The sequence below is a fragment of the Pelecanus crispus genome, chromosome 2, assembly GCF_030463565.1.
Source record: "Pelecanus crispus isolate bPelCri1 chromosome 2, bPelCri1.pri, whole genome shotgun sequence".
In the NCBI taxonomy this organism is placed as follows: domain Eukaryota; kingdom Metazoa; phylum Chordata; class Aves; order Pelecaniformes; family Pelecanidae; genus Pelecanus; species Pelecanus crispus.
The window spans coordinates 154,374,871-154,395,400 of NC_134644.1; the positions used below are offsets into that span (position 1 = coordinate 154,374,871).

At 35.9% G+C, this 20,530-nt stretch overlaps 1 protein-coding gene across 2 annotated transcripts in view; it reads left to right on the plus strand.

Annotated features, from left to right (window-relative positions):
• OXR1 (oxidation resistance 1) overlaps window positions 1–20,530 on the plus strand; it is an 88,071-nt gene that overhangs the window by 34,934 nt on the left and 32,607 nt on the right. For both annotated transcript variants that reach the window (XM_075704695.1, XM_075704693.1), the window contains 4 exons: window positions 2,905–3,089; window positions 6,581–7,374; window positions 11,355–11,523; window positions 14,669–14,831. In XM_075704695.1, coding sequence (XP_075560810.1) covers window positions 2,905–3,089; window positions 6,581–7,374; window positions 11,355–11,523; window positions 14,669–14,831 — 1,311 coding nt within the window. The remainder of the gene's footprint in view (window positions 1–2,904; window positions 3,090–6,580; window positions 7,375–11,354; window positions 11,524–14,668; window positions 14,832–20,530) is intronic.

Genomic DNA, 20,530 nt, shown 5'->3' on the forward strand with positions numbered 1-20,530 from the left:
TGATGAACTGACCACAACCCCCATTCCCTGTCCACCTGTGCCACTGGCAGGGAGGAGGTAGAGAAATCGGGAGTGAAGCTGAGCCTGGGAAGAAGGGAGGGGTGGGGGGGGAAGGTGTTTCGTTTTTTATTTTCTCATTATCCTACTCTGATTTGATTGGTAATAAATTAAATTCATTTTCCCCAAGTTGAGTCTGTTTTGCCCATGATGGTAATTGCTGAGTGATTTCTCCCTGTCCTTGTCTTGACCCATGAGCCTTTCATTATATCTTCTCTCCCCTGTCCAGCTGAGGAGGGGGAGTGATAGAGCAGTGTGGTGGGCCCCTGGTGTCTAGCCAGGGTCAACTGACCACAGTGGTACTAAAATGCTCAGTTCATCGCTGGCTTACTCTGAGGCAATAGTTCTAAAGTATATGTACTGTAGGAATACTAACACAGAAGTCTGTCTGATCTATAATGGCAAACCCACAAGGGAATGAAGTTTCAGGTACTGTCCTTTAAAGAGGATATGTTATATTTATCTTTACTTACGCAAAACTGTGGTGTTAGCTCTCCAAGGCTGGAGTTGCATCAGTTTCTGTCTTTCAGGGAAGACTAGTGTAATGCAATGAGCTATTCTTGACCCGTGGTCAGCTAGATGCACGTATGCTCCCACTTACAAGTTTTATTCTGATGTTATACATTTTTATTCTCACAGAATCAATAGCCCTTGGTTTCTGTCCATGCTAAAAATCCCATCTGTTAAGTATTACATGTTCCACAGGTTTTTAAGGAAAGTTTTCTCCTGCAATCAAGTTAGAAGGCGGTAAAGACATAAGCTATTTGTCTTACAAAAGAGTCACAGAAATTGTTAGAGAAAGTGGCAGAAACACTGGCATGTCTGAAGAATAATAATTAAAACTTGGGACCAAACGAAATGTCTTTATCTGGTTCTTCCCTGAGCTTTACGTAGCTACCTAGGTTAACATTCAGTGATTCTTGGTAATAATAATAATAAAAAATTACAGAAATATTAATGATGTTTAGTGTATTGTTAAGAATCTCATTTCTCTAGCCTGTAAACTTGGGGTAGCAATTCTTCTCTAAAGAATTACCCTGAAGTGTTCATGTAGTAACTGTGGACCATATCAAATAACTCATGAGCCAAAAATGTTGCATTGGTCTGCCTTGTGTCATTTTTTTTTCAAATAGATAACAATGAAATAGGTCATTTCTTATTGAGGAGCTATAAAGCCAGTGTTTCCAAGATACCTGTATAGTCTTTCAATTGCTTGTAGTCATTGCAAGTGAAGTGTTTGATCAGCTGCTTAGTCAAGTATACATAAAAGCCTGATAGTTCCGAAGGTTTAATTCTCTCTTTCTTTATCAGTGTAATAAATTTTAAATGGAATTACACTTTCAGATGAATTTTTATGTTGAATATTTACCTATTGGTATTGAGAGCTTCTTCTAAAACCAAGATAAGCAAACTTTCAGGTTTCTAGCTGTGTCTTTTGTTGAGGCTGCAGAGGTAGGCTTTAGAATGTTCCATACATGTCAAGGACAGCTGCCTGATGTACAAGTTTGGGGGTTTTTTGCCATCAGACGGGTCATTGTCAGACTGTTCTAGGAAGCTTCCATTTACAATAGAAAGTCTCTTAAACTTGTTTGCCTTATGTAGTCAGTAGTCTTGCACACTTCTTTGGGTGAACGTTTCCCTGTAGAAAGATTGTACCTAAATTCTTCAATGTCTGAGAATAAACACCACAAGGTACTATACAATTTCTTTGAACATGTTCAAATTTGCCACAAAAACAGGCTCTTGTCTTGGATATGATGGCATTTCTTTAAGATACTGACAAGCCTGGGTTCTGGGTTTTGGGGAGGGGTAAACTGGTGTTTTCTGACCTGCTAAAATTGAAGCTGAAGCAAGGTAACTGAAATGAGATGATGTGCAACTGGTTCTTCATACACATCATTCCAATGTTGTGACTCTAGTGTTCAGATAAACAATGTAAAATTGACTTATGAAACTTTTAAATTATTTTGCAATAAAATATTCTTTAATAATTTTTGACCTGGAGTGCCAGCTGAAGCAGTCTTTTAACTTGCTTTTGAGAGCACAGTTAAAGCATGTTTAACATACTGTAAATTAGTGTGGTACCTGTATTGTTTAGGAACCCTAGAGCTCATACTATGAGTGTCAACTTTCTTTACACTTTTTCATACCAGAAGTTTAAAATCTACTTGTGTTTGTGTACTGCAGCGATATGATTGTGATTAAATCCATCCAAAGCAGTATCTTGATGCAGCTGCATCTTTAAAAATCTTTAATATTTTTAATCTAGTTTCATACTATCAATGTATTTGTCCAACCAGTCAACAAGTCTATTAAGTTAGAATGACTTGTATCGGACACTGCTGTTGCTTTTGTGTAAACAAAATGAAGATAAATGACAGGTTTTGAAGATTTTTCTTGTTTTTTGTTCTTTAATTAAATAGTAGAAAGTGAGAAGAGTTAAGAGTCAGGTTTTAGACAATGCTTGAAACTTCTTGCAAAACTAGCAGTAAGCCCTGTGGTTATCTGGGAAGGATGTATCTTTACCTCAGAGGAGCTGCCTGGACTACCCTTTAGGGTGCATGGGTTTCTCTTTTCTTTTACTCAACTCAGCTATTAAGTAGCTTTGAGAAACAAAACTGTTTCTTTTGGGGAAAGTAGGTGGCATTAATTCGCTTCACCAGAGAAACGGTTATGCTTCTAGATGACTGCAAAACACAAGAAACTGTATGAAGTTACTTAAATAAAGATTATAAAGATGCTTTAAAAACAAATCAGAAAACACTTTTTTCCTACAAAAAAAAAAAATGGAGAATAAGCTGAAGTATGAAGGAGAAAATTTACCACTTCTTTTCCCTCTCATTTTAGGGTACAGTCAATGGTGTGCTGCTAGTGACGCCAAATAATATAATGTTTGATCCTCATAAAATGGATCCTCTGGTCCAAGAGAACGGCTGTGAAGAGTATGGCATCATGTGTCCAATGGAAGAAGTGATGTCAGCTGCTCTGTATAAGGAAATTGTGGACAGCAAAATTAAGGAATCATTAACCATGTAAGATAGAATAGTATTGATAAAGCTTTGAGTAAATATGAACTGTAGTCATATTGCTGACCATACAAAACTAGCAAAACCACATTTTCTTCTGTTGTTTTCCTTTTTAAGATGACCATCAAAGATTGGCTTGGAAAGACCCTTGAGAAAGCTTGCGTTACCTTAAGTTCTCACATTCTGTGTGTGATATAGAATAAATCCTCTTTGATATACATGGATTCTAATTTCCTCCAATAGTATCTTTTAAAAATCAGTGTACAGCAAAAGGTACCACACCACTTCCTCTACCCCTTCCCAACTATGAAAACAATAATAGATGCATTTGATTCTTTAGTAATTTAAAAACTGATGTACAGAATAGAAAAGTCCAACTTAAACAGCTTTAGGTGCAAATCTTCATTGTTTACAATTTTCCACTTGCTTCTCAAACTAGCTTCACATACCCTCTTGTTGCTCTGATAAATTACTGTAAGACTAATTTTTTGAGGTTTGTGTATATTTTTATGGCATTAGGAGTATATTTTTTTTTCCTTCTTTTGCTAGGAGAAGAACTGCATATTTGCCTTTGGGTGTAGCCTTGTTTGGGGTGAACAGAGTGAATTTGGATCGGTGAGCTTTAATTGCTGGTGTTTAGCATTTAAAACTGACTTCAAACAACATTATGAAAAAAATCTTTGTTCTGTTCTGTCTGTTGCCTAATTTTTGTACTGTCCTCAGAAATAGGATGAATTCTAACATTAAAGCCAAAAAGGATTTAAAAAAAAAAACCACCAAACCACATGCCACCTTTACCTATCACAGCCCATAAAGCACAAACATTTGCAGACTACCTTGACCATCTAACTGCAGGGAAGTGGATTGCTTTAACCGAGGTAGAGTTGTCTATATGTATGAGAGAGTAAAGCTGTTCCCCTGATCTGCAACTCTAAAAAAAAACCCCAAACAAACGAACAAAAAACCGAAAAAAACCAACCATTTTACTCAGTAACTCTGAAAAATGCCCTTTTATGGTTCTTACAGGTAGTGTGCCAAGCACATCTTTCTTGGTAATCTAACATATCTGGACACACAGAAGAAATAACTTGTCTCATACCATTTTTAAGTTCAGTTTCAGCAGAGACCTGGTAGTAAACTGGTATCTTGGCATGGTCTTGTTTGCTGCCTGAAGTCATGTGTTTCTTGAAAGAGCAACTAATGTATGTATTACTATGGTAGTACTTTTGGGGCTTTTGATGTAGAATGATGATGCCTTCAGCATGATTGCTTCCTGGAAGTTTATTTTTCAGATTGAGTTTTAAAAAGTTGCTTGTAGTTCCTACTCCAATTGATGTATAGGGCAAGTAATGAGGTTATGAAAATCAGATGACTCTTTAATCTGCCTGTTTGAATCGCAATGTTGCTAGGAAAAAGACTTGTTTTGCAACTGCATGTTTAGTTTCTTAATGACTCAGTGTAGACTTACAAATCTACCTTCTGTGCCCTGTTGATTTTTGTGCTCTTGTAGCACTTGCATTTTCCGTTTTGTTTATAATATAAATGCATATGGAATGAAAACATGTCTAATAATGAAAGGTTAGACTGTGCGTTCAGAGCCCTGTATGTCCAATCTGATTTATCTTTCTTGTCAACATTATAAACTATTAAATGGAACACTAACTTCTAGTGTTTTCTTCAGTCCCAGCACTTTTATGCCTTAACCTCATCAAAATTTGAAGCATGTTTGTAAATTTTGGGGAAAATAAAATTCAAATTTCTTAACTCTCTAACCAGAACTCCCAACGGCTACAGCTAGACCTGACAAGACCTGTGTGTCTCAAGGTATTTGAGACTTAAATCATGTTTTCCCACTATTTGTTTTTTTATAAATATTCCACTGTTATAATTTAACCCTCCTTTACTCTCCTAATTTTGCCAACTGTCAAACCTGTTTAAACTTGGAAAAACAATCAGAATACTGACGCTAACATTATTGGTATAATGGAAACTGATCCAAACCGGATGGATTCTTCAGTTCTTAAAACTTCAATTTCATGTTGTATGGTTTCTATAGATAAGCCACAATCTATGCTGAAACTGGAAAAAAAATGTATCTGAAGACATAGGGTTTTACAGATTTCATGAACCTTAGGTTGTGCTTGTCCAAGAGCACCTATTACCAGCATAATCCTGAAAAATTAAGGAAATGGCCCAGTCTAATAGGTGATAAATCCTGAAGTCTAATCTACATGCTTTGTAAGCAAAATTACTACATCAGCACAAGCTTAATATCAGCTTCATGTTAACGCTTGGGTAAGAGGGTGCATATGCTTTGCAAACATCCTGAATTCTAGCAGTGTCTCAGTAATGTCAGTAATATGACCTAACTGAATGAAAAGTTTTGTAGAAGTGTGGAGTGGATTTATCTATCTTCAAGATGGGAGATTAAGGTACAAGCTTCTTAAAAGCATTTGATACTCGGTAATGGAAGGTGTAATGGGCTTGTTGTAGCAAGGGAGTTGGCGTTGATAACTCTAGTCAAAAGTATGTTTAAACATGAGAAATTTTTTATGAACGTTGTGTACTGCTCAGTTTTTTTGATGACAGTGGGAAAGTTTGAGTCCTGTAGATATAGTTGAGCATGTCCACAGTCCCCTTGTAGTCCTCCTCTTCTAAAACTCATAGAATTTCTGGTTAGCTTATTTTGAAAGGCAGGTTTGAATAAGATTATTTCCTTTGGGGAAAATAAGTTCTTTTATGCTTGATTTTTTGTTTTTTCCTTACACTATTTATCAACATTTGATGTCTGCTTTTTAAATTGTTCAGTTGTACCAAGTAGTTTGGGATTTATTTTGCCTAACAGTTGCATCATTGAAGTTAGTTACCGGAATGGTGAAGGCACTAATCACTGTTAGGCATTTCCCATGGGCAGACTGGTAAGATCTACCTTGATGGTTCCTGTTGTTCTGCATTGACTAGCTTAGATAGTTAAGGTTAGACCAGGTGACTTCTGCCATTCCTTTCTTACTAGTGGGTTGGGTGTCAACTTCATAATAGCATGGGACAGATCTATACAATTGTACTGGCCTCTTCAGTAGGCAAAGCTTAAACGATTGTGGAAGACTCCTACCTTTAGAGATTATGGTTTTGTGTAGTGCTTTGTTGGTTTTCCCCTGTTTTATATTTTATTTTCACACTTTAAGCATCTCAGACAGTCTTGTTGGTTTCATAGGAGAGCTTTTCTCTTTACTTGCAAAAGTAATGTCATGCAGTTGGGAAGTCCTATCTATGTCATACTGGCAAAAGGTCTGCCATAAGCTTACTGTTACAAGAATGTGTTTTATGCTTGTTTCTTATTACTGATGCTCTGGATTAAGTTTTGGGGTTTGTTGTGGGTTTGTTTTTTTTTTTTTAAAAGCACCTTTAATTTTTTTCAGCATTAAACAAAACTTAGTAAAGAAAAGAGCTTGATGTAAAAGGCACCTGCTATAACAACAATCTTATTTGCTCAACAGAGATGTAGAACAGCTGTCTGTAAGAGAACTTTGCCATTCCAAGAAAGCTGCAAAGAGCAACACAGATGAAATGGATTCCAGGATTCGGGATACAGGCAATGACAGTGCTAGTACTGCCCCAAGGAGCACAGAGGAGTCTCTTTCAGAAGATGTCTTCACAGAATCAGAACTCTCTCCAATACGTGAGGAACTTGTTTCCTCAGATGAGCTTCGACAAGACAAATCTTCTGGAGCATCATCAGAATCTGTCCAAACAATAAACCAGACTAGTGCTGAATGTTTAACAATCATTTCAGACTCAAATGAAGCTGCCAGTGACTTAAAACCCAGTGCCGAAATGGTTGTAAATGTTAAACAGTTTGGTACCCACAGCTTGGGTTCAGAAAGTGCTGAAATGTCTACAAAGGGGGGACAAGAACCTAGTGAAAATATTGCAGATGTCCTCCAGCAGTCTTTGCAAGGATCACATGGTAGTGAAGAGCATGACAAAGAGGCAGAAGTGGGCAATGATCAAGATTCCTCGCTAGGAAAAGAACCAGAAGGAGAGAGTAAGACAGGAGAGGAATGTCCACATTGTGAAGATACCACGGACTCTCAAAAGAGAGAGACAACTAGCAAAGGAAAAGTAGTGAGAGAGGGAACTCAAGACTCGGAGACAGAAGTTGAGGAACTCCGCAAACTCTGGAAGACCCACACTATGCAACAAACCAAACAACAAAGAGAAAACATGCAACAGGATTCACAAAAAGAAATCAGTCAGAGAACTGTGGCGGCAGGAGATGGGCAGTTAGAAGGTGAGTGAGTCAGTATTTATGGATACAGTGTTAGGCTTCAAATTTACAATGTATCTCCCTCCAGTTCATCAGAATTTTCATTGGTTTCCATTCTGTAGAACACATTTCCACATATATTGCTTGTATTTCTCATTGGCTTGAAGATATGCCTAAGGTATACCTTATATAAACCAGTGGGGAAAATAGCGCTCAGGAAACTTGAAAGCGTGGATAACTTTGTTACTGTCATTTCTTCTCACTGAAATTATATTTGTGATCATATTAAAACACAGTATCTCTGTAGGGGAGACTTAAATGACCCTGTAAAATTAGATCCATGATTCATTGGTCACTGTAGAGCTCAAAATTAAAAATGTTCTTTAGCAAACAGTTAGCTGTGTCTTAATTTTGATCCCAGTGTACATGTGTATGAATGAATTTCAGGGAATTAATTTAATCTTATTTATAGCATATCTGCCTTGTGGTTAAGGTTTATGGTGTGAGCAATGAACACCAGAGTCTTAATACTGTTTGATACTTTCAGAACTCTGTTGTACTTGCATCTTGTCATACTTTCATGCTGACTAGAACAAGGTTAAGCGTACAAAAAACATTTCTCAGGATAAGTAAGACCTAGATGGTAAGAAACTTAATGATATGAATATGGGGAACTAGGTTTATTTCTTGACTACCTTTAATCCTCTGCAAAGATCAGGCCCTAGGATTATTAGTTAGATGTTATCTTGAAAGTCTGTTGAAGTTACTCAAGTCATATAAAAATGCTGTGTCTTTAAGTAACTTTAAGTGACTTAAATGTTTCTGTATGTATGTATCTGATCTTCCTTTTAAAAAAAATTAATAGGTTACTATCTGATGCCTTACCATCTTACTAGTTTTAATTGTGCAATATTTTGGGGCTAGAAAGAAAACACATCTATAATGCCTGTCATATAATAGATTATATGTGATAATAGATTATACGTGAAGTACATTTGTAGGTCAAATTGTTTCTGTTAATTATTAATAGTTGAGGTTGAATAGAGAGGTATATTCTTCGGTTGACAGAAATTCATCTTGTGCTTCAGAATCTGATATGGTAGTTTGGGGGGGGGTGTCCTTCTGTTAAGGAAGTAACTGAATTTTGAAATTTGAAGCAGATTAATAGTTGCATCATTCTGTGATAAGTTTGGCTTTTATGCCTTAAATATTAGAGGAAATCCTCTGTCAAAAATGTCAGCTAGCAGTAGTTGCTGGTTGTGACTTTTAAAAAATGCAAGCACCAAGTGTTCTTTGCCACAATTGCTGCTTTACTTACAATTGAATATTATTTGTAATTCAGTTGTATTAGGTTATTTAGTTTTGTTGGTTTTCTAAAAGATTGTATCATTGAGTGACTGCAGGTTTTTCATGCATGTGAGCTGTACAGTCACAGAGTATATACATATATCGTCAAAAAAGTGTATACATACAATCAGACAGAGGAGTGCTGGCTAGAAAGTTCCTGCACATGGTGTTACAGCCTCACTGAAGGTTGTGGGGGCAAAATAGAAAAAAAAAATTTAAACAAAAAAAGTACAGGTTACTTTTTGGACATGTGTACCAATGACTTCAGTCCAACTTCAGTTGGAATTATTGTATGTTTCTTATTCTTGCATGTTATATTAGCGGAATGGAAATAAAACAGTAAATTATTAATATTTCTCAATCTAGATAGATTTGGTGAAGCTTCTACTGGCTTTGTCTACAGGCAAGTTTAAACAGAGCCATGGTAAAAGCATAGATCTATTGCTTAACTCTTGAAGGTCATCAAAGACTAAATATGACAGGTCTGTTAACAGTAGATCACTAAAAACACTAGGTCATTAAAAAATTGAAACACTGTAAACACTTTCTAATATCCTGTCTATCAGACTAAAACTCTGAAGTAGTCATACTATGAGTTTTGTATCATTAAGTTACCTAGACAGTCTTTTTATTTTGTGTATAGAGCAAGGACTCAGTTAATTTCTTCTCTTTTGTGTGATTTTTGAGCATCTAGGGTTTTGGGAACTACCATTCCTCTCAGAGGTCAAACGTTTCTGAGTTTGGAATTAATGATCTATTTGTTCTGAATGTTGAACAGGTGATGCAATGCAAGTTGATAACTGAGTGGACTAGAGTAGCTAAAAAGGTCTCCCTTGGATTTTTTTTTTTTAATTACCCAAGACTCTCTTATATTCTCTTCTGTTTTTACAGACACTTAAGTTAACCACTGGACTGAAATAAAAGCTAGATGTAGTTGATACTTTGGAGAAATTGTAATGGTGTATAGTTTTGTGTGTGTATAAATAAGCTGAAATCTCATTAAAGATAACATGGCTGTTTGCTGTGTAGTTAGCTGGATATTGGCAGAGATTGAGAGGAAAAAAAAAGCATGACACGCACAATAGCCATTACTAAAATATTTTTTTTTCTGATGAGTTCTGTGTCAAGTGTATAAAAAAAGTATATATTGGAGAGCACACCAAAAAAGAGCATCTTAAATAGCCCTTTCAAGATTTGGGGGCAGGGCTAAATTGTTTGTTTGCATTCTTTCTGCTAGTTGGCACTTTAATCTCACTCATTTTTCTTTTTTATGGTATAGTACAAATCCCACTTCTCTGAGCTCTAGGTCAGAGAAGTTCTAAACTGCTGCATCTGAAGGACCAAAATCTCAAATATCGGATCATTTTATTAGTACTTCTCTAACGTTGCCACAAAGTTCATGTGCTAGTCCTATGAAACAGGTTTTTTTGGTGAGGAGTTTTTTTTTATTTTGGGTTCTTTTGGTTTGGTGGGGTTCTTTTTTCTGACAATTTACCTTTGAGCTTACAGATTTATAAAATACTTCCAAATCATACATATTATGACTATTCTACCATACTGTATACTGCAGGTATAATTCTAAAATGTTCTAACTGAAAATTAGGAGGTGCACATTTAAATATTTACAGAAAACAAAAATTATTTGGTGGAACAATGCTATTCTAAATTTTATGGTGAAAATCTGATTGAGAAAACATGGTAGAGGTGTCTATAGGTCAAGAAGGTGATGTTTTCTGTGCTTAGTGTATCTGTAGTCTGCATAAAAACTGAAGGACAACTTCAGCTGTAAAGATGAGTGTCCTACAAAGTTGGAACATAGCTGTATGTACATGTAACACCAGAGGGAGGATAAATCCTTTGTTGTCATAAATGATCGTAAGAACTCCTAAATTTACATTTTCCTTTCTTGCTTTAAAAAGTCTTTTGTGGCTGGAGCTCATGTTCTAGGATTTGGGCAATTAACCTAGCAAAGAAACAATTTTGAGAAGGCTTCTTCCTTTACTTTTTGCTGACTTGACAATCCAGACCTTGAGGGTAATCATATAATTCTGTTAGTTCAATTAAATATACTACTGGAGGGAAAAATCCCATACTGCAACATCCAGTGTACTTCATCCTGAAGTGGTGTTCACACCTTTGAAGTGTTTGGTATAGCTAACAAATTAAAATTCTTCTCAATGCTCTCTTAGTAGTGCCAGAACTCTTCTTTTTTAAATGAAAAGTAACTAATGGACAGCTTTGACATACGTGAATCAAGCCGAAGTACTTATTTAACACTGTATCTTTTGCATGTATATGGAATATCTTTTTAACAGTGGGGGGGGTTGTCTGATTCAGTGTTGAGGGATATGCATTGAGAATACCTTCTGAAATACTTTCAAGCATGGATGAAAGACTGTCATAATGTGATCTGGGATTGGAAGCAGAAATGAATGTTAGAAACATTTGAATGTGGTGTACTCTGAAGTTAATTCTGCTGATGCAATTTATATAATAGAAAAAGGACAGGTAATTATTACTACCTATGTTACCTCATCTCCTATTACTTATTTTTATATATGTCCTATATACCTGTATTGCCTAATAAAAAAATTGGCTAATAATTTTGTTAAGTTCTTTGGTACATTGTCAATAGCTTACTTTTTCTTTACTAACAGGTTCTTCTCTTACGAAAGAAAAAAGACGACATCGATCTCACAAGTTTCTGTGTCTCAGGGTTGGAAAACCCATGAGAAAAACATTTGTTTCACAAGCAAGTGCATCAATGCAACAGTATGCACAGAGGGATAAAAAACACGAGTACTGGTTTGCTGTTCCACAAGAAAGGTAAGAAGGAGGTGGACTGCAAAAATGAACACTTTCCAATAGGTCTTGGAGCTTTTTTTTTTCCTTGCACCGTTCAAAATTTTTCAGTGACTGTGTCTATAAAGCAGCACAAAAAAAGGGTCAACAACTGAGGATATTGATGATTGGCTTGTACTTAACACTGGAATACCTCATTACCATACTGAAGTTTTACTGATGTACTTGAGTTACTTGTAGGTTCAGTCAATGGTTTCTCATGCAATTATTTAGGCTTGTGTTTGTAGCAAGTAAATAATGAAAGAAAGATTCAAGTGGTGTCTGGTGAAGGAAGTGAGTTCTGCAACAAAGTTTTTATTGTCATTATCTGTACTTCCCATTATTTGGAAGCTTTCTAAAAATTCTCTCTACTTCTTAGAGCTCTGAGTTCGGAAGAGCTAGCTGGGGTTCTTTTGTCTTATCTTTATATATGGAACATAGAACTTTTCCAGGAAGCAACTTAAGCATATCTACCAGAAAAAAAAATCTAAATTTGTTGCAGTGATTCAAAGACACGAGATGTCCATGTCTGTTCACTGGTAAAGTCTTGAATTCTTAAATGATCTTTACTGCTAGGAAACTGTGACTTATTTTCCAGTTGATTGTGATTTTGGGGGGTATTGGAGATATTCTGTCCTTGTCAGAAGAGGGGGTGGGGGGAAGAAAGAAACAACAACAAAAAACTATCAGCTATCATCTTGTATAAATACCTACACACAATGATCAAGTCACTTTTCCATCTTTTCTTTTGAGCTGAATGGCATAGAATGTCCAGTTGGGGCACTGCAGTTGAGGACAGATATGGATCAATTGGAGAGAGTCCAGAGGAAAGCAGCAAGACTAATTAATGCCTAGAAAGTGTAACATATAAAGAAAATTAGAAGTAAGTGGGGTTCTTTAATCTAAAGGAGAAAAGGTTGATTACAAACATAAAATCATTTCATACCTAAAAGTTGGCTGCAACAAGAAAGGCAGTAGTCTTTTTTTCCTGTCCACTGCGAACGGAGATGTGTAATGGACTGAAATTACATCAAAATAGTTCAGTTTTCCAGCACGGAGAATTGAGTCTATGCTAGTGCATCACTAACCTGCTTTTAAACATCACCCCTGCTACCCCTAAGTGGTGGAGATTATGCAATTTCTTGAGACAAATATCTGTCCCACTGATTCCGGTATAGTTAATCTGAGCTGGGCCAGGTGACCTGTTGTGGTTACAGTCAACTCAAATTTTCTTGTTCTATTCGTATCTCATTTAATTTGAAAACAGATAAATGTTTCACATACGGCAGTGATGTCTAGGTCAGCTGATTAAAATGATCACTGTCTCTTTGGTTCATTTTCTTAATGTAGCAGAGCAAGTACTTATCTTAAGCATAAAGCAGAATTTATCACCTATTTCAGAAGAAATATTTCTTAGTTTACAGTCTGTATCTGATCTCCTTGGAAATTACTCCACCTATGAAGGGTTTCTCTCTCTGACTGCATGGGGAATTAGTAATCTGTTCTATATCCATCCAGTGTGTGTCCTGTTTTTGTATGCAAAAAGTCACATGTGGTGGTAGTGGGGTGTTTGTTTTCTTAATTCAGTGTTAACCTTTCTGAGTGCTACTCTGCATAGGTAAAAATATTTAGTGTCAACCTAGTTGTCTTTGTCACCTAGTGCTAAGAAAGAGAAAAAAGTAGGTATCTGACAAACCTGTGTTATTTCTGTATTCTTAATCTCAAATCAGCCAGTCTAGGAAGGAGTGTCTTAGAGTTCCATAAACATCAGGTTTTATATACTTTAACTGCTGTAATTATACATGATTTCAAGTTTTTAAAGTTAAAATCGGGATGGTTTTTTTATTATTTTCCTACTTGTAAGACTTTTTAAAATTGATACCTCTTTTGGTGCATGAGGAGTCTGCAGCTTCTTGTTCTGACTTTGTCGTAGAACTTATCTAGCCTTATGCATCTGAAATGTTTTATTCTCTCTTACTGTCAGAGAAAGGTTTCTTTCTGGGGTGTTTTTTCCTTTCATCAATGTTATCCAGGAACCTTAATTTTTGAATAACTGGCCCTGTTCAGAGACTATCATTACATATCTGTGTGCTGCATGCTTTTAGACAGAGGCACATGAAAATGATAGCTGCAGTTTTGAGAGACTTTTCTGCTCTGTATCTCTTGCTATTCTTCCAGTATTGAGTTTTGCAAGGCTTTAGTAAGCGGAGGGCAGGGGGGAGAAGTCCAAATATTGCTCTTCATGCTAATCCAGCATGCAGATTCACTGTAGCAAATATCTTTGAAGAGAGACATAAGGAATATTCTGACTCTTGGTAAGCAGAGCCATAAAGCTCTAGCTCTGAAGCTGACTTCCATGATGAAGAGATACTGGTGGATTCGTTGCATGTCCTTTTTTCTAAATGCTCCATGTGTGCACCTATAGGAAATGCTTAAACAGTACAGACTGACATCTGTTAGGATTGTAAATAACTTTCATCTGGGAATTTGGGCACTTTGTTCTTCCAAACTGGAGAACCATGCCATTTGTGGCAGATAGCTTAAAAGGAGGTAACTTTGAATCTTGGTACTTACTGCAGTACTGCAGTTAGAATAGTCTGTAGTTTACGATCTAGCTATATGCATGCTTTCAGCCTTATTTCTTCATATCTGTAGTAATTCTCACAGTCTGTATAATTTTGGTTACATGTCTTGGGAGTGTTCAGCTGTTCTTCAGGGGTGGGGAAAACAGACATGTAGACAGTCTTAAATTCTAATTTTGTTTATGTTTTTATGTAACTTGTTTTAAATAAAATAAAAATCTTAGTGTTTTATTTTGGAAGTTATTTCAGCTGTAAACAGAGATTTCCAATGGGATAGAAGTGGTTGAAGGACCGTACTTGCATATGAAGACACAGCTAGTCAATTGCCAACTTGTTTCCTGTTTTTCCTCCAGTGCCTCCTTCATATAATTAAAAAGAAAAAAACATACTAACTAGCTTTTTTCAAATGTATCTCTAATATCTAGTAAAACATGAAATAGTAAGTATTTTCATTCTAAGCTTAAATGTTTCATAATTATTAGACAGGACCCAAAAGATCACAGACTTACCTTATTTTTCTCTTCTGTATCATTACTTGACTTCTTTAGGACAGATCACTTGTATGTCTTCTTTATCCAGTGGAGTCCAGAGATATATGCAGAAGATACTGGGGAATCTCTTCGTGAACCTGGATTTATAGTGGTAAAAAAGAAGGAAGAGCCTGAAACTAGTGAAGAATCTACAACTGAAGATGCTGCTAAAGAGTGGGAGGTAAGGAAGAACAGTTCTTTTTTTTCTTTTTTTAATACTTTCATAGGAGTATAGTTAAAATAAGTGTTGTTAATACTTTCCAATAAGAAAAATAAAGCAATGTGCTTTATTAGTCTGCTTACTATGATCATTACAGTTTAATTTATGCCATCCTAATGCTTTGCTCTAACATCAGTTCAGGGCAACATTTCACAAATACAAGTCACTTTTGTATAGAGCAAATTGGAACTTAAAACTCAAAGTTGAAAGGAATGTGAGTATAGCAAAGAAGTTGTAACTTTGATGAAGCAGACCTAGTTTTCAGCCAAGTAAACTGACAGTTCTCTGATATTTATTTTTCCTTAATCTAGAATGTTGAATACTGATTGGTAAGTCTCAAAACAGGGATGAGACAACAAAAAAAGGAAAATTAATAGATTAATGACATGTTTTTCCAATAATCTAGTAATTAACTTCAGTTATATCTTCTTCATACACTGAGATGCTGTTGCATGGATTTTAGTAATATACTGTAACTGGAACTGTCTCTTTATTTTTTTATAACAAACACATTTCTCCCATGTGAATCTGTGTCCACTGTGTTTCTATGGACACATCTTTACATGTCTACATGGTTTTGTTTTGTAGTGTACATACAGTTACAGCACTTGTAGTCTTGTGCATTCAAGTGTCAGTCAAAAGCTTGATGATTCTTGTCATATATATTGTAGAAGTATCCCATCAACACTGTTTAACTTGAGTCTCAGGACAGCAATTGCAATCTCTGACTGTAAGACTGATTTTCCCCCCCTCCCTTTTTCTTCTCCCTCGCCCCACCCTGCAATGGAGCATGTTGAAATTAAGGAAGTCTATACTTGTGTTTTATGTAGAATGTAGAAGAAATTTTAAAAAAACTGCAGTAGTCTAACTACAGGTAATAGTTTTTCTTCTTGGCTCCAAGAGTCAGAACTCTGACTTCAAACTTCTCACTGTCTTAGCTGAAGTATTAGGCTGTGGTTACAAAACACACTCTGCAGCTCTGAGTTTTTTTGCATGGAGTGTTTTTGCTTTGAGATATTGAAATTAGTATCATAAAAGCATGTCTTCTGAATCTTTGTATTTTGAGCATATATATTGCTCGAGTATTTTTACCAGCAGTGTATTTTGGTGTTGGCTCTTGCTCAAAGCCTTTACAAGTAATCGGTGTTTTTAAAGTTGGCCTTTTGGAATATGGGGATCAGTGGCAAGTAATCAATATTATGGTTTAAGGCACAGTATGTCTCTCTCTTAATAAGCTCTTCAGTAACTTTGCACCTTAATATAATTACAGAATAATTTCCACAGAAAATAGTGTAAACTTTTTCTTCAGGATTAAATGTTGTAACTTTTTAGTAGTTATTTTTGAAGATGATAGAGGTAGTCCTTTTCCTGTATGTATAAATCTGTAAGTTATTTACTGCACAATGAGGTCATGCCTTAAGCCTTTATTTCGGTCTCCTCTGGAAACAATTGTAGAAGACATATTTCAAAAATGTTATTTCCATATGTGTAAAGTGAAAATTATGTCAAGTTTGCTTTTCTTAAGATTGTCAAATAATAATTTTCTAGATTTAGAAGTTAGTGTGATGGATAACTTTTTTTTAAAAAAAGATGTTATGTAAGTACAAGAAATATGCTAATGTGGTCTTCTGTGCATTTTAACTTGAGTAGTGTGACTTCTTATGACTGACTTCTAGCACAAATCTGAAAGCTGTTAAAAAACCTAACTTTTTAATCAGAAATGTTTGACAGTACCAGATGGTTCAACCTGTCATTACAACTGCATTTTGGTGGCTCTTAACATACATGCTAGAAAGTATCAGTACATACAGGAAATTGTAGCAGTTGTTGTCATACCCCCTATTCCCATTGAATTTCAGTCATTATTTTCAATCAATATACTTCCTCCTTTGAACCCCAAAAGCTTTTTCTCTGTCAGCTCTTGATCCAGGTGTAATCCAAGATAGCAGGTGAACAGTATCATTGAAACCTTTTTGTGGGTATTGGGATGAAAAATAGGCTGCCTTCTTCAGAACAAAGTGATAGGAAATCTTAGGGTGGAAGGGAAACGGGAAGCAAAATCTTGATGTACAAATGCATCACGAAGTACTGTTGGTTTACCGAAAGAGGAAGCTAGTGGAATAGCTTTCTTTTCCAAAAAGTGTTCTCTGCTATCATTGTACGGTATCTTAAAACAGGAGAAACAGGGAAGAGGATTAATGGGTAACCCAGGTGTGGTGCTCTGCGACAGCTTTTGCTTCTTTGATAGTCCTATGTTAACACATTCAGCTGCAGCTTTTTATCAAGAGACTTTAAGGAAGTACTGTGCTTTATTAGTGGAAAAGGAATTATGGGAACAAGGAACAAGCAAAAGCAAAGATCGGTAACATACAAAACAAGTAGTTAGGGGTTGGTTTGTAAGTTTATTAAATGGATCAATGAAGAGGACTGAACTCTTACTCGGAACTTACTCTGATTTTTTTTTTTTATCTGCTTATGCTTTATTCTTCTACCTGTTTATACAGAGTAGTCTATTTCCTGTCAGCTTTTTCCCTGGAGTAATCCGGTAGATGTAACCTCAACTGATCTAGTGGCAAAGAGATTGAGACTCCTGCCATCATATTAAACACTGGTTTAAGCAAATACTGCGCTGTATGAAGTGTCCACAAAACTCAAAAAAATCCAGGGACTCCTTTAGCTGACTTTCTTTGTATTATATGCTACATACTTGATAGATAACTGACTTAGATTCATGGTTATTTCTAATACTATCTAACATTACCATCAGTAAAGGTGACTAATTCATAGTCTTCAGTTAGTTTAAAACAAACTCTATGTGGTGTACCTCATAGCTTCTGTTGCTGATGATGTTCCTCAGTATCTGCCTTCCTGAGAAGCCTCTGCCTGTCCCATTGGCAAAGATCTCTAAAAAGGATACTTTTTCACTAAGATCAGTCCATGCTAAAAACTTCTCTGGAGTCCACTAGAAATGAATAGACAAGAATTTATTTAATATATTATGTAAGAAATGAAACTGTGCTGCTAGGTTCTTAGTGGTGTTCTCCCCATCCATTGTCCTCAAATAGCTGTCTTACCTTCTTGTACTTAAGTGAATGGGCATACACCAAGGAAGAGGGCATTTTGGGTTGCGTGTGGGTTTTTGGTTTGGGTGCGGGCAGTTTTGGATTTGTTTTCTGTTGTTGTTTGAGTTTTTTTACACCATCTCTACTGAGCCTTGGGGGTATAGAAGTATATTTATCATTTACTTCGTGTGTATAAATTCAAGTACTAATAGCTTTCTTTATCTGTTAGCACAAATAATTAATGCTGTTTAGAACCCTATGTGTTGATAAACAAATGCTTTCTCCAAAGCGTATTCTGTACTTGCATCTAAATATGGATGGCAAGATTTAACAGCAAGCTGATTGTTTCTGTTGTGCAGTGCCTCAGAAACAGCTTCCATCAGTACTTTACGGCTGAATTTTGTTTTCAAGTTGTTTATATAGTAATGTGTATAGAAATTAATGATGTAGTATTAAGGTGCTTGCTGTTAGATAGCTGCTGATGCATTAACATAATTTTGGTGCCAGTTAGTACCACAGATTGAAAGCATTTAGGAGTTGTCACCTTGGGTTGGTAAAAGCATGGTACCATAACATTTGAAAGCAAGGATGAGTCCTTAAGCACTGCTAATAGGATTGGTCTTATGCTTGAAGTTTAAGATGAGTGAAAAGGAGAAACTCCTTGAATTCTCCTACAGTCTCCAAATCCTGGTTGAGAAATGAGTTTTCAAGTAATACAACTATTTCCTACTTCTATAAAATAACTGCTAATAGTTTCTTATGTCTGCATAAAAGATTGCTTTTCTAAAAGTGTTGTTGACATTCCCTGTAAAGGATAAATGTTATTCCATTGCATATACATTGCATATTTTGAAAAATCTAAACCAACCAACCAAAAAAAAACCCCAACTGATCAGAGCACAAATTATGAACCACACTTGGTCACAGAACAACTTGAAGAAAGATTATAAGAAGTGCTGCCCAGTATGCATTATTTTCTATAACCTTTCTTGTAGACTCTAACTTCTTTAATTCAGGAAAAAATCTGTACTCTTTTAAAAAAAAAAAAAAAAAGAGGTAGGGGTGGGAAGCAATATCTCTGTGATTAATCGATCCCAGAAATTCCAGTTATCCAGTTATTCTACTATTGTTTTCCTAAAACAGATTGTAAAACCTTGACGGGCTCGTTTCCGTTGCTGTTGCTGTATAAAGTGTCGGGTGGCATTTTGAAGTTGATGGTTGGAGGGAAAAGACATGGAAAACAAGTGCTCATGTGAAATGTCATTAACCATATCAGGGATCTAGTATAGAGTTAAATGAGGTAAATCAACTTTCCACTGAACTTGTGTGCATATAAAGTGTGCTGATAAGCTCAAATATTTTTCTACAGAAGCTGGCATGCACATGTAAATAATCTGTTAAAAGCCTTAGAGAATCAGTTTATCATATATGGGGAGGAAGGACAACTGAAACTAATTTTCCGAGGAAGGTTTTTACAGTTTTAATAATGCTAGATGCAAAGGAAATTGCTGTGCTCTAACAATTCAGCGCAGGGAGGAGGGCCTTAGAGGGGAAACAATGGAAATGACTAGTTGTGTAAGAAACATTAGTGCATAAAGAAGAAATGACACAATTTGTGCTTTCCCACGTGAGTTTTGTCATAGAATTTTTGCACCTTCTATTTCTATTTAACTAAAGGACTAGTTGGTCTCTTGGCAGGGAGGGGAGAAGGGCAAGAAATCAGAGATCAGAATACCTTAATTTCCTTATTTAATGCTTCATCTGTTGGTCTGTGAAGCTAATTCTCAAAGTTAAACTGGGATGCGCCATTATATGGACTCTATGTATATAGATACACTTTTCATTTCTGTATGTGATAATGACTTACTGACATAGACTGCTAATCTAGCTTTAGATTCTGGATTTGAATCTGGAACAATCAAAATATCTATTTAAGGTACTACAGCTGTTAAGTGTCTTTATCATGCAGTGTTAGAACTACAGGATTTATGCTGCATGAATCATATCTCTGGTCATCAGACAGAGTATTGATGCAAAAAAATGTAATTACTGAGTGTGGCCACAGCTAAATGTTTCAGAGCCATTAAAGAAATTTCATCTTGGGCACTTGTGAAGAAATCAGTTAAAGAAATCAGTTCCTATTTAAACCTGAAATATCTTAAGGAAACAAAATTGCTTTGTACTAGAATAATTCTTAATTATTTAAAGTGTTGATTCCCCCCCCCACCCCCCCACCCCCCCCCAGTTCCCCCTGTCATTTCATCTTATTTGTTGCTGTTACTCAGGATTGAGTAACAGTTCAGGTCCACATGAATACAAATAGTCATCCACATGGTATTTGAAAACAGGAAACTTCTTGTCTTAGGACTGCAAGCTGGTCTTAAAGGAGCTGGAAGCTCATCTGTTTTATTTTTTCCATTTCGATTGTTTGGAAAATACAGAGAATTAGTTTGATTTAAAGCTGTCTGGAAGTTAACTTCCAAAACGAAGAATGAGTTGATAGATATTTGCAAATAATTTTTCCCAGATTCACTGGGAATTCTGGACTTGCATTTCATAATCATTACCTTTGGTTTTGCATATTAAATTTCTATAGAA